Here is a 13811-nt window from a genome sequence, read left to right as displayed (position 1 = left end):
GTGCTTAGCTGTGGTATCCTTCCTGAGATCAGCATGCTCTTGGGATTGAACCTGAGGTTTCCTCTTTGTACAGTTGAAGTACTAGACTTTTGGTGTTGAGCAAGTTTCATTTTGATTTTATTTCACGGTTTGATTGATTTTTAACTTTCCTTTTTTTTTTAAACAGGATGAAATGAAAGAAAAGGTTAAAGTGGAAGAAGAGAAAAAAGATGAAGAAAAAGAAGAACCAAAGGGAATTCCAGAATTTTGGCTGACAGTCTTCAAGAATGTTGATTTGCTCAGTGACATGATACAGGTAGGCTTGTGTAAATTGAGAAAATATACTGTAGATGTTATTATTCTGAACTTGTATTTTTGTGTTTCTGTATGTTCAGATTCTATACCAGAAGTGGGCAGTAAATTCTTGGGTTGATGCTCTTTATATAATAGATTAAACTACCTGCCAACTACACTGTTCAACTTTTGATAAGTTGAACGATGGTCCATAATTTGGTGTGTGTGTATGTATGTTGCGGGGGGGTGGGGGGGGTCGTGTTTGAGATTTAAAAATGAGAGCCAATTTTTGTGGATTTTTCCATCTATATTCCCATTAGCTGATGGTACAAGGACTAAGGGGACACAGATTTAAGGTTTTGGGCAAGAGATGCAGAGGGGATGTGAGGAATAAATTTTTTTTTAGCGCTGTGTAATAATGACCTGGAACTCGCTGCCTAGGAGGGTGGTGAAGGTCAGAGGCAATTAATAATTTCAAAAGGAAATTAGATGGACACTTAAGAAAATAAACTTTCAGGCGTAGAGGGAATGGGACTGACTGGATTGCTGTATGGAGAGCTAACATGGACTCTGAGTTGAATGGTCTCCTGTATTCTAAATGAAAAATAATAATTTTGTGTTGAATTGATCTTCTTGCTGGGAATAGGTGAAACCTTTAGAGTGCAGGGGTAACTGAAGGAGTTTCCTAATTTTTGTTTTGAGGTTGGGGCTACAGAACCTCGCTAGTTTAGCGATTGCTCATAACTCAGATGCTACAACTATAAACCTTAAAAATCTCTTACAGGAGCATGATGAACCTATCTTAAAGCATTTAAAAGACTTGAAAGTGAAATTTTCAGATCCTGGGCAGCCAATGGTAAGAACTACTTTTAGGACATATGTATATTGTCTGTCAGTTTTTCATATTCTGTGTATTGAGTTGTGTTCCATTGGCAGCAAAGGGCTTTGCGATGCCCTGTGGTTGTGAAAGGTGTGATATAAACACAAGCCTTTTTATTGTTACTCATTAATGTGCTGTGATAAAGGAATGAGATGCAGCTGTAAATAAATAAATAATTATGGTGTTTGAGACCTGCTTGGTTGTATACACTTTTTTTTAAATGAGAAAGGGTCTCCTGAATTTATCTACCTGAGGTAGCTGAGCCACATGTGGATTAAGATGTTCCTAGGTTTAATCCCACATATATAGTCTCAACCAAGGCAACAGTATAGCTGTTCTTGACCTTACTCAGTGATCCCTGCAGTAAACGTGCATGTTGAATGACCAGTAGGAATAGATTTGGACAGCATTAATGTTTGCACATATCCTACTGCTTCTACACTGTTTGGTGCAGTATAGCTGGGCATTAAACTTGAAGACAGCAGGTCTGGCAGCATCTGTGGAGAGAGAAGCAGAGTTAATGCTTCAGGTCAGTGACCTTTCATCAGAATTGGCAAAGGTTAGAAATGTAATAGGTTTTAAGCAAATAAAGCAGGAATGGGGGGAAAGATAACAAAAGGGATCATGTTGATGGGACAGAGGGTCAGAGATTAACTGACACGGAGGTCATGGGGCAAAGGCAGAGAGTGTGCTAATGGTATGGTGAAAGACAAAGCATTTGTGCATAGAGAATGTTAAATGACAATGAACAGCCCTAGCCAAAAGTACAAACATGAAAAAAAAGTGGCTGACACATGGTTTTAAAAAAAATGAATGATGAAACAAACTGAAATAAAATACAAAAAGGGCTCTGAAATTATTGAACTCTATGTTCAGTCCGGCAGGCTGTAGCATGCCTAATCGGTAAATGAGATGCTGTTCCTCGAGCTTGCATTTATGTTCACTGGAACACTGCAGCAATCCCAGGGCAGAGATGTGGGCATGAGGGCAGGGGGGAGTGTTGAAATGGCGAGCAACAGGAAGCTCACACAGATGCACAATAAAACGCCGTTGATGGTCATCACATCTCAATCCTGGAGTGGATGGATCAATAACTTTAATAGTGAGGCTTAATGGCCAGGAATTTATTTTCAGTTGCTGTGCTCAGAAGATGTAGAACAGCATTTGGTTTATTCACTTCCCAAATCATATTTAATCTTCCAAGAAAGCTCTATACACATATTTAATCCATAAAGGTAACAGTAAACCTCCAATTTATTATGGGGAATGAAGAAATGGCTGACCAACTAAATGCATACTTTGGTTCTGTCTTCACAAAGGAGGACACAAATAACATACCAGAAATGTTGGGGAACACAGGGCTTAGTGAGAGAGAGGACCTGAAAGAAATCAGTATTAGTAGAGAAATGGTGTTGGGGAAATGGATGGGATTAAAGGCCGATAAATCCCCAGGGCCTGATGGTATGCATTGCAGAGTATTTAAGGAAGTGACCCTAGAAATAGTGGATGCATTGGTGGTCATCTTACAAGATTCTATTGACTCTGGAACACTTCCTACAGATTGGAGGGTAGCTAATTGACCCCACTGCTTAAAAAGGGAGGTGGAGAGAAAGCAGGGAATTATAGACCAGTCAGCCTGACGTTGGTAGTGGGGAAAATTCTAGATTCCATTAGCAAAGATTTTATAGCAGAGCACTTAGAGAACAGTGGTAGAATCGGACACGGTCAGCATGGATTTACGAAAGGGAAATCATGCTTGACAAATCTACTAAAATTCTTCGAGAATGTAACTAGTAGACTTGATGAGGGGGAGCCAGTTGATGTGGTTTATTTGGACTTTCAGAAGGCTTTCGACAAAGTCCCACATAAAAGATTAGTATGTAAAATTAAAGCGCATGGGATTGGTGGTAGTGTATTGCGATGGATAGAAAATTGGCTGGCAGACAGGAAACAGAGTAGGGACAAATGGATATTTTTCCGAATGGCAGGCAGTGACTAGTGGGGTACCGCAGGGATCGGTGCTAGGACCCCAGCTATTCACAATATACATTAATGATTTAGATGAGGGAACTAAATGTAATGTCTCCAAATTTGCAGAGGACACAAAACTGGATGGGAGGGTGAGTTGTGAGGAGGATGCAGAGAGGCTTCAGGGTGATTTGGACAAGTTGAGTGAGTGGGTGAATGCAAGGCAAATGCAGTATAATGTGGATAAATGTGAGGTTATCCACTTTGGTAGTAAAAACAGGAAGGCAGATTACTTAGCTATAAACTGAGAGGGGGGAATATGCAACAAGACCTGGGTGTTCTCGTACACCAGTCGCTGAAGGTAAGCATGCAGGTGCAAATGGTGGTTTAAAAAAAGGCAAATGGTATGTTGGCCTTCATAGCGAGAGGATTTGAGTACAGGAGCAGGGATGTCTTGTTGCAATTATACAGGGCCTTGGTGAGGCCACACCTGGAATATTGTGTGCAGTTTTGGTCTCCTTATCTGAGGAAGGATGTTCTTGCTATAGAGGGAGTGCAGCGAAGGTTTACCAGACTGATTCCTGGGATGGCGGGACTGACGTATGAGGAGAGATTGAGTCGGTTACGATTATATTCGCTGAAGTTCAGAAGAGTGAGGGCGAATAGAAACCTATAAAATTCTAGCAGGACTTGACACGGTAGATGCAGGAAGGATGTTCCCAATGGTGGGGGAGTCCAGAACCAGGGGTCATAGTCTAAGGATACAGGGTAAACCTTTCAGGACTGAGATGAGAAATTTCTTTGCCCAGCGAGTGGTGATTCACTGTGAAATTCACTACCACAGAAAGCAGTTGAGACCCAAACATTGTTTTCAAGAAGGAGTTAGATATAGCTTTTGGGCCTGAAGGGATCAAAGGGTATGGGGCGAAAGCCAGAACAGGCTACTGAATTGGATGATCAACCATGATCATAATGAATGGCGGAGTAGGCTCAAAGGGCCAAATGACCTACTCCTGCTTCTATTTTCTATCTTCCTATTCGCCTCTCAGTCTTCGTGGAAACAAAATCCTGTCTTCACATCGCAGATACCCACCATCGTGTTGTGTGGCACTACCACTGTTCTAAATGGGACAGGTTTAGAATAGATCTAGCAGCTCAACTGGGCATCCATAAGGCACTGTGGGCCATCAACAGCAGCAGAATTGTATTTTATCACAATCTGTAACTTCATGGCCCAGCATATTCCCCACTCTACCAGTACCGTCAAGCTGGGATACCAACCCTGGTTCAATGAAGAGTGCAGGAGGACATACCAGGAGCAGCACCAGCTATGCCCAAAATGAGGTTAACCTGGTGAAGCTACAACACAAGTCTACTTGCATGCCAAACAACGGAAGCAGCTTGCGATAGTCAGGGCTAAGTGATCCCAAACCAACAGATCAGATCTAAGTTGTGCAGTCCTGCCACATCCATTTGTGAATGGGGGTTGACGATTAAACAACTAACAGGACGAGAAGGCTCCACAAATATCCCCATCCTCAACAATGGGGGAGCGCAGCACATCAATGCAAAAGACGAGGCTGAAGCATGTGCATCCATCTTCCATCAGAATGATGATCCATCTTGGTCTCCTCCTGAGTTCCCCGACATCACAGATGCCAGTCTTCAGCCAATTCGATTCACTTCATGTGATATCAAGAAATGGCTGAAGGCACTGGATGCAGCAAAGGCTATGGACCCTGACAATATTCCGGCAATGGTACTGAAGACCTGTACTCCAGAACTGATTGCACCCCCTAGCTAAGCTGTTCCAGTACAGCTAAAACACTGACATCTAGCTGGCAATATGGAAAATTGCCCAGGTATGGCCTGTAGAGACAAAGCAGGACAGATCCAACCTGGCCAATTACTGCCCCATCCGTCTACTCTCAATCATCAGCAAAGTGATGGAAGGTGTGGTCAGCTGTACTCAGCAATAACCTCGCTGACGCTCAGTTTGGATTCTGCCAGGGCTGCTCGGCTCCTGACCTTGTTACAGCCTTGGTCCAAACATGGAGAAAAGAGAAGTGGGGATGTTCGCCGACTGCGCAATGTTCATCATTTGCGATGGCTTAGAAACTGAAGCAGCCCGTGCCCATATGCTACAAGACCGGGACAAATTCAGGCTTGGGCTGATAAGTGGCAAGTAACATTCGTGTCACAAGTGCCAGGCAATGACCATCTCCAACTAGAGAGAATCCAACCATCTCCCCTTGTTTACCATCTACAAGATGCACTGCAGCAACTCATCAAGACTCCTTCGACAGCATCTTCCAAACCCGTGAACTCTACCACCTAGAAGGACCAAGGCAGCAGATGCATGGGAACACCACCTGCAAGTTCCCCTCCAAACCACACACAATCTTGACTTGGCACTATATCTTCTTTCCTTCACTGTCGCTTGGTCAAAATCCTGGAACTTCCTTCCTAACAGCACTGGTGTACCTACACCCCAAGGATTACAGCAGTTCAAGAAGGCAGCTCACCACTACCGCCTCAAGGGCAACTAGGGATGGGCAATAAATGCTGGCCTAGCCAGCTTCACCCACATCCCCGAATGAATAAAAAAAGCATTTCATCTTTTTAAAAAAAGAAAATCGCTGCTTAAATGCATATTGATCTTTGTCTTACTGCTTGTGTATATTTTTCTTTTAGAGTTTTACTCTGGAGTTTAAGTTTGAACCCAATGAGTATTTCACAAATGAAATAGTGACAAAAACGTACAAGATGAAGTCACAGCCTGATGAGTCGGACCCTTTCTCATTTGATGGGCCAGAAATTATGGGATGCACAGGGTAAGCAAGCTGCTTTAACTTGTGTAGAACTTTTTAACTAGAAATTTATGATCAATCTTTTTCTACTGAATTTAAAATGTTAAAGAATTTTTGCAATGAAAGATATATTGCGTTGTCAAATGTGTTTCCACATTTCTGGGTGAGGGACATGAATACAATAAGAATTGAGCAGAACCTTTAAAGGCTTGGGGTTGATAAGTAAATTGGCCATTGTTTAAAAAAAAAATTGCCCCTAGTGTAGGTAGGTGGTAGGAGAATTGAGGGAAGGTGGGGATGTGAGAGGGAAAATGGGATTAATGTAGGATTAGTATAAATGGGTGGTTGATGGTCGGCGTGCACTCATTGGGACGAAGGGCCTGTTTCGGTGCTGTATCTATGACTCTGGTTTTTTGGTTAGCAAGGTGTAACGAGTGGTGTGCCACAGGGATCTGTGCTGGGGCCTCAACTTTTTACAATTTATATAAATGACTTGGATGAAGGGACCGAAGGTATGGTCGCTAAATTTGCTGATGAGACAAAGATAGGTAGGAAAGTAGGTTGTGAAGAGGACATGAGGCTACAAAAGGATATAGATAGGTTAAGTGAGTGGGCAAAGACCTGGCAAATGGAGAATAATGTGGGTAAGTGTGAAATTGTCCATTTTGGCAGGAAGAATAAAAATGAAGCATATTATCTAAATGGTGAGAGATTACAGATCTCTGAGATGTAGAGGGATCTTGGTGATCTAGTGCATGAATCGCAAAAGGTTAGTGTTAAAGCCTGCTACCCAACCCAGACCCGACAACATGTGTCAGGTTCGGGTTGGATCAGGCTCCTCTTCCGGGTCTGGTTTTTGGGCTCGGGTCGGGCCAGACACTCATGGTAAGTGCTCTGCTGGTAAGTATTAAAATTTTTTTAAAAAACTACCTGAGCTGGGAGTCTGGGACGAAACTGAGTCTGCGCAGTGAGCGAGTGACGTCACTATGATGTCATCATGCATGTGCTGCAGCTTCCTGCAGGTTCTGTCAGGATGGTAAGCAAAGGGATGGTCGGGCTCGAGGCAAAATTGGAGGGATTCTGGCCGGGTAGGGCTCTGTTCCGCTGTGGGTCGGGTTCTTTTTCCCAACCTGAGCAGGCCTTTAGTTAGTATGCAGGTACAGCACGCAATTAGGAAAGCAAATAGAATGTTGTTCATCGCGAGGGGAATTGAATACAAAAGTAGGGAGGTTATACTTCAGCAATACAGGGCATTGGTGAGACCACATCTGGAGTACTGTGTACAATATTGGTCTCCTTATTTAAGGAAGGATGTAAATGCATTGGAAGCAGTACAGAGAAGGTTTACTAGACTGATAACTGGAATGTACAGGAGAGGTGAGGTCACCCTGTTGGGAGTTTTCTATAGACCTCCGAATAGTTCCAGAGATGTAGAGGAAAGGATAGCGAAGATGATTCTTAACAGGAGCGAGAGTAACAGGGTAGTGGTTATGGGGGACTTTAACTTTCCAAATATTGACTGGAAATACTATAGTTCGAGTACTTTAGATGGGTCTGTTTTTGTCCAGTGTGTGCAGGAGGGTTTTCTGACACAGTATGTGGACAGGCCAACCAGGGGCGATGCCACATTGGATTTGGTACTGGGTAATGAACCCGGCCAGGTGTTCTATTTAGATGTAGGTGAGCACTTTGGCGATAGTGATCACAATTCGGTTAGGTTTACCTTAGCGATGGGCAGGGACAGGTATATACCGCAGGGCAAGAATTATAGCTGGGGGAAAGGAAATTATGATGCGATTAGGCAAGATTTAGGATGCGTAGGATGGGGAAGGAAACTGCAGGGGATGGGAACAATCGAAATGTGGAGCTTATTCAAGGAGCAGCTAATGCGTGTCCTTGATAAGTATGTACCTGTCAGGCAGGGAGGAAGTTGTCGAGCGAGGGAGCCGTGGTTTACTCAAGACGTTGAAGCGCTTGTCAAGAGGAGGAGGGCGGCTTATGTTAGGATGAGACGTGAAGGCTCAGTTAGGGCGCTTGAGAGTTACAAGCTAGCCAGGAAGGATCTAAAGGGAGAGCTAAGAAGAGCAAGGAGAGGACACGAGAAGTCATTGGCGGATAGGATCAAAGAAAACCCTAAGGCTTTCTTTAGGTATATCAGGAATAAAAGAATGATAAGAGTTAGAACAGGGCCAATCAAGGATAGTAGTGGGAAGTTGTGTGTGGAATCAGAGGAGATAGGGGAAGCGTTAAATGAATATTTTTCGTCAGTATTTACAGTAGAGAAAGAAAATGTTGTCGAGGAGATTACTGCGATACAGCCTACTAGGCTAGATGGGATTGAGATTCACAAGGAGGAGGTGTTAGCAATTTTGGAAAGTGTGAAAATAGATAAGTCCCCTGGGCCCGATGGGATTTATCCTAGGATTCTCTGGGAAGCCAGGGAGGAGATTGCAGAGCCGTTGTTGTTGATCTTTGTCGTCATTGTCGACAGGAGTAGTGCCGGAAGACTGGAGGATAGCAAATGTTGTCCCCTTGTTCAAGAAGGGGAGTAGAGACAGCCCTGGTAATTATAGACCTGTGAGCCTTACTTCGGTTGTGGGTAAAATGTTGGAAAAGGTTATAAGAGATAGGATTTATAATCATCTTGAAAAGAATAAGTTCATTTGCGATAGTCAGCACGGTTTTGTGAAGGGTAGGTCGTGCCTCACAAACCTTATTGAGTTTTTCGAGAAGGTGACCAAACAGGTGGATGAGGGTAAAGCCGTGGATGTGGTGTATATGGATTTCAGTAAGGCGTTTGATAAGGTTCCCCACGGTAGGCTATTGCAGAAAATACGGAAGTATGGGGTTGAAGGTGATTTAGAGCTTTGGATCAGAAATTGGCTAGCTGAAAGAAGACAGAGGGTGGTGGTTGATGGCAAATGTTCATCCTGGAGTTTAGTTACTAGTGGTGTACTGCAAGGTTCTGTTTTGGGGCCACTGCTGTTTGTCATTTTTATAAATGACCTGGAAGAGGGTGTAGAAGGGTGGGTTAGTAAATTTGCGGATGACACTAAGGTCGGTGGAGTTGTGGATAGTGCCAAAGGATGTTGTAGGGTACAGAGGGACATAGATAGGCTGCAGAGCTGGACTGAGAGATGGCAAATGGAGTTTAATGCGGAAAAGTGTGAGGTGATTCACTTTGGAAGGAGTAACAGGAATGCAGAGTACTGGGCTAATGGGAAGATTCTTGGTAGTGTAGATGAACAGAGAGATCTTGGTGTCCAGGTGTATAAATCCCTGAAGGTTGCTACCCAGGTTAATAGGGCTGTTAAGAAGGCATATGGTGTGTTAGCTTTTATTAGTAGGGGGATCGAGTTTCGGAGCCACGAGGTCATGATGCAGCTGTACAAAACTCTGGTGCGGCCGCACCTTGAGTATTGCGTGCAGTTCTGGTCACCGCATTATAGGAAGGATGTGGAAGCTTTGGAAAGGGTGCAGAGGAGATTTACTAGGATGTTGCCTGGTATGGAGGGAAGGTCTTATGAGGAAAGGCTGAGGGACTTGGGGTTGTTTTCGTTAGAGAGAAGGAGGAGGAGAGGTGACTTAATAAGAGACATACAAGATAATCAGAGGGTTAGATAGGGTGGATAGTGAGAGTCTTTTTCCTCGGATGATGATGGCAAACACGAGGGGACATAGCTTTAAGATGAGGGGTGAAAGATATAGGACAGATGTCAGAGGTAGTTTCTTTACGCAGAGAGTAGTAGGGGCGTGGAACGCCCTGCCTGCAACAGTAGTAGACTCGCCAACTTTAAGGGCATTTAAGTGGTCATTGGATAGACATATGGATGAAAATGGAATAGTGTAGGTCAGATGGTTTCACAGGTCGGCGCAACATCGAGGGCCGAAGGGCCTGTACTGCACTGTAATGTTCTAATAATTCTAATTCTTTATTTCTCAATAGAATATATCTTTGAGTTATGAAATATCTCCTTAAAATGTCTCCCTTTGCTTCTCCTGTCTTTCCTTTTAACTTTTTTTCCAGTCCACTTTCGCCAACTCTGTCTTAATACCCTTGTAATTGCCTTTATTTAAGTTTAAAAACGCTAGTTATGGACCCATGTTTCTTGCCCTCAAACAGAATGTGAAATTATGTTATGATCACTCTTGCCTAGAGGATCCTTTATTATAAGGCCTTTTAATCCTGTCTCATTACACATTGCCAGGTCCAAAATAGCCTAGTCCCTGGTAGGTGGACAAGTCCCCAGGTCCGGATGGGATCTATCCCAGGTTACTGAGGGAAGCGAGAGAGGAAATAGCTGGGGCCTTAACAGATATCTTTGCAGCATCCTTAAACACGGGTGAGGTCCCGGAGGACTGGAGAATTGCTAATGTCCCCTTGTTTCAGAAGAATAGCAGGGAAAATCCAGGTAATTATAGACCGGTGAGCCTGACCGGAAGCTGCTGGAGAAGATACTGAGGGATAGGATCTATTCCCATTTGGAAGAAAATGGGCTTATCAGTGATAGGCAACATGGTTTTGTGCAGGGAAGGTCATGTCTTACCAACTTAATAGAATTCTTTGAGGAAGTGACAAAGTTGATTGATGAGGGAAGGGCTGTAGATGTCATATACATGGACTTCAGTAAGGCGTTTGATAAGGTTCCCCATGGTAGGCTGATGGAGAAAGTGAAGTCGCATGGGGTCCAAGGTGTACTAGCTAGATGGATAAAGAACTGGCTGGGCCACAGGAGACAGAGAGTAGCAGTGGAAGGGAGTTTCTCAAAATGGAGACGTGTGACCAGTGGTGTTCCACAGGGATCAGTGCTGGGACCACTGTTGTTTGTGATATACATCAATGATTTGGAGGAAAGTATAGGTGGTCTGATTAGCAAGTTTGCAGACGACACTAAGATTGGTGGAGTAGCAGATAGTGAAGGGGACTGTCAGAGAATACAGCAGAATATAAATAGATTGGAGAGTTAGGCAGAAAAATGGCAGATGGAGTTCAATCAGGGCAAATGCGAGGTGATGCATTTTGGAAGATCCAATTCAAGAGTGAATTATACAGTAAATGGAAAAGTCCTGGGGAAAATTGATGTACAGAGAGATTTGGGTGTTCAGGTCCATTGTTCCCTGAAGGTGGCAACGCAGGTCAATAGAGTGGTCAAGAAGGCATACGGCATGCTTTCCTTCATCAGACGGGGTATTGAGTACAAGAGTTGGCAGGTCATGTTACAGTTGTATAAGACTTTGGTTCGGCCACATTTGGAATACTGCGTGCAGTTCTGGTCGCCACATTACCAAAAGGATGTAGATGCTTTGGAGAGGGTGCAGAGGAGGTTCACCAGGATGTTGCCTGGTATGGAGGGCGCTAGCTATGAAGAGAGGTTGAGCATATTAGGATTATTTTCATTAGAAAGACGGAGGTTGAGGGGGGACCTGATTGAGGTGTACAAAATCATGAGAGGTATAGACAGGGTGGATAGCAAGAAGCTTTTTCCCAGAGTGGGGGATTCAATTACTAGGGGTCACGAGTTCAAAGTGAGAGGGGAAAAGTTTAGGGGGGATATGCGTGGAAAGTTCTTTACGCAGAGGGTGGTGGGTGCCTGGAACGCGTTGCCAGCGGAGGTGGTAGACGCGAACACGATAGCGTCTTTTAAGATGTGTCTAGACAGATACATGAATGGGCAGGAAGCAAAGAGATACAGACCCTTAGAAAATAGGCGACATGTTTAGATAGAGGATCTGGATCGGCGCAGGCTTGGAGGGCCGAAGGGCCTGTTCCTGTGCTGTAATTTTCTTTGTTCTTTGTTCTAAAATGTATTTTTCTAAGAAACTGTCTCAAATATATTCTATGCACTTATCTCTGGGCTACCGTTGCCCATTTGATTTGTCCAGTCGATGTGAAGATTAAAATCATCCACGATTATTGCCATACCCTTCTTGCAAGCCCCCATTATTTCTTGGTTTATACTCTGTCCTACTTTGTGACTAGTGTTAGGGGACCTATAAACTACTCCTACCAGTACTTTTCCTTTTACTATTTCTTCCCTCCACCCAAACTGATTCTATATCTTGATCTTCTGAACCAAGAAAATGTCTTGCTATTGTATTGATCTTATCCTTTTTTTTTTAAACTGAACTACTCCACCTCCTTTTCATTTTCTCCTGTCCTTCCGAAATGTCTCATGCCCTTGAATATTCAGGTCCCAGCCTTGGTACCCTTGCAACCATGTCTCTAATGGCGATCCTATCACTCCTTTATTTCTATTTGTGCTTTCAATTCACCTATCTTGTTATGAATGCTGCAAGCATTCAGATAAAGAATCTTTAATGCTATTGTCTTACCATTTTGCCCTACTCTGACCTTATTTGCAGGTGCACTCTTGCATTTGTATGCTTTTGTTCCTTCCTGTCTCACTCTGGTTCTCATAACCCATATTATTGCCTTGTACTGTTTCCTTGACCTTTCTCTTTAACTTTCCCAATCTCCCCTCACATAAACCTTTCTCCCCACCCCCCCCCCCCCCCCCCCCCCCCCCCCACACCCCTACTATTTAGTTTAAAGCCTTCTCTACAGCCCTGCACCCCACTTGTTTGTGGTTTTTTAAAAAAAAACCATCATGCTCCACATGAGTACGTAATCTTTTACCACTCTACTATATTATAAAGTCTTGTTAAAATTTCCCCTACGTTGTTGGTAGCAGACCTATTTTCTCTCTCAATCTTGGTTATTGGTTTTCTATTGCAAATCTTCTTGGATCTAGTTGTGCAGCAAGCGGACAATCCAAATTTCAAAGTAATTTGAATTGAAATCAAACAAAAATTCACTTTATAAAAGCAAAATACTGCGGATGCTGGAAATCTGAAACAAAAACAAGAAATGCTGGGTTCACTCAGCAGGTCTGGCAGCATCTGTGGAAAGAGAAGCAGAGTTAACGTTTCGGGTCAGTGACCCTTCTTCGGAACTTCGGAGTTCCGAAGAAGGGTCACTGACCCGAAACGTTAACTCTGCTTCTCTTTCCACAGATGCTGCCAGACCTGCTGAGTGAATCCAGCATTTCTTGTTTTTGTTAAAAATTCACTTTATTTTGGTGCAAGAGCAATAAATCTCCATCAAGCACGTCCAATTAATTCACTATGTATAGGTTGCATTTTGGGAAATTGCGACCTATGCGTCATAGCACAATTCTTGCTTGTGCTTTCTTTTTTTTTTAAAAAGAAAAACTTTTGGACACATTTAAAAATGTATTTAAACTCTCCATAATGTACAATGCTGTCGGGTAGTGTAGAATAATTTCTTTAGTGGAAGCAACCTGATGATGAGAGAGATGCTCACTTTGTGCAGCAGTTTTTGAATTGCATCCCGTCACTTGTGTAAAATAGATCCTCCTACTGAAGTGAATGACAAAAAAAAATTTGAACTTGTAGCAAGGAATGCCAGAGCGCAGAAGTGGTGGTAAACTGAGCAACTTAATGTTGGCAGCAATATTGAAGGACTGAACCAGAAAGCCTGAAGTATTTCCTGCCACTGCAGATCTGTACATCTGTTGACGTCTAGCCATGGTGAATGTTTGTTTAAAAAAAAAATCTGCAACTTCCAATACAGGTGCCAGATTGACTGGAAGAAGGGAAAGAACATCACTATGAAAACTATTAAAAAGAAACAGAAGCATAAGGGTCGAGGCACTGTTAGGACAGTTACAAAAACTGTGCCAAACGACTCTTTCTTCAATTTTTTTTCACCTCCTGAAGGTGAGTTTAAACAGACTTAATGATTTTAACATCATGGACGACTTTGTAAGGTTTCTAATTGACTTTATTTTCCTCTTGCAGTTCCAGAGAATGGAGAGTTGGTAAGTTGACTCTAAGCTAGCATGTTTCCATTCTTCCCT

The 13811-nt window shown here is 43.2% G+C and overlaps 1 protein-coding gene across 4 annotated transcripts in view; it reads left to right on the top strand.

Annotated features, from left to right (window-relative positions):
- The window catches only part of nap1l1 (nucleosome assembly protein 1-like 1), a 173195-nt gene that overhangs the window by 90115 nt on the left and 69269 nt on the right, over positions 1 to 13811 (top strand). For all 4 annotated transcript variants that reach the window (XM_068050081.1, XM_068050078.1, XM_068050080.1 and 1 more), the window contains exons 7-11: positions 167 to 295; positions 1058 to 1129; positions 5816 to 5955; positions 13526 to 13671; positions 13753 to 13772. In XM_068050081.1, coding sequence (XP_067906182.1) covers positions 167 to 295; positions 1058 to 1129; positions 5816 to 5955; positions 13526 to 13671; positions 13753 to 13772 — 507 coding nt within the window. The remainder of the gene's footprint in view (positions 1 to 166; positions 296 to 1057; positions 1130 to 5815; positions 5956 to 13525; positions 13672 to 13752; positions 13773 to 13811) is intronic.

This window comes from Heterodontus francisci, chromosome 18 (assembly GCF_036365525.1).
Source record: "Heterodontus francisci isolate sHetFra1 chromosome 18, sHetFra1.hap1, whole genome shotgun sequence".
Classification (NCBI taxonomy): Eukaryota; Metazoa; Chordata; class Chondrichthyes; order Heterodontiformes; family Heterodontidae; genus Heterodontus; species Heterodontus francisci.
Note: the sequence above shows the minus strand (reverse complement) of the source record. Positions and strands in the feature narration are given on the sequence as shown.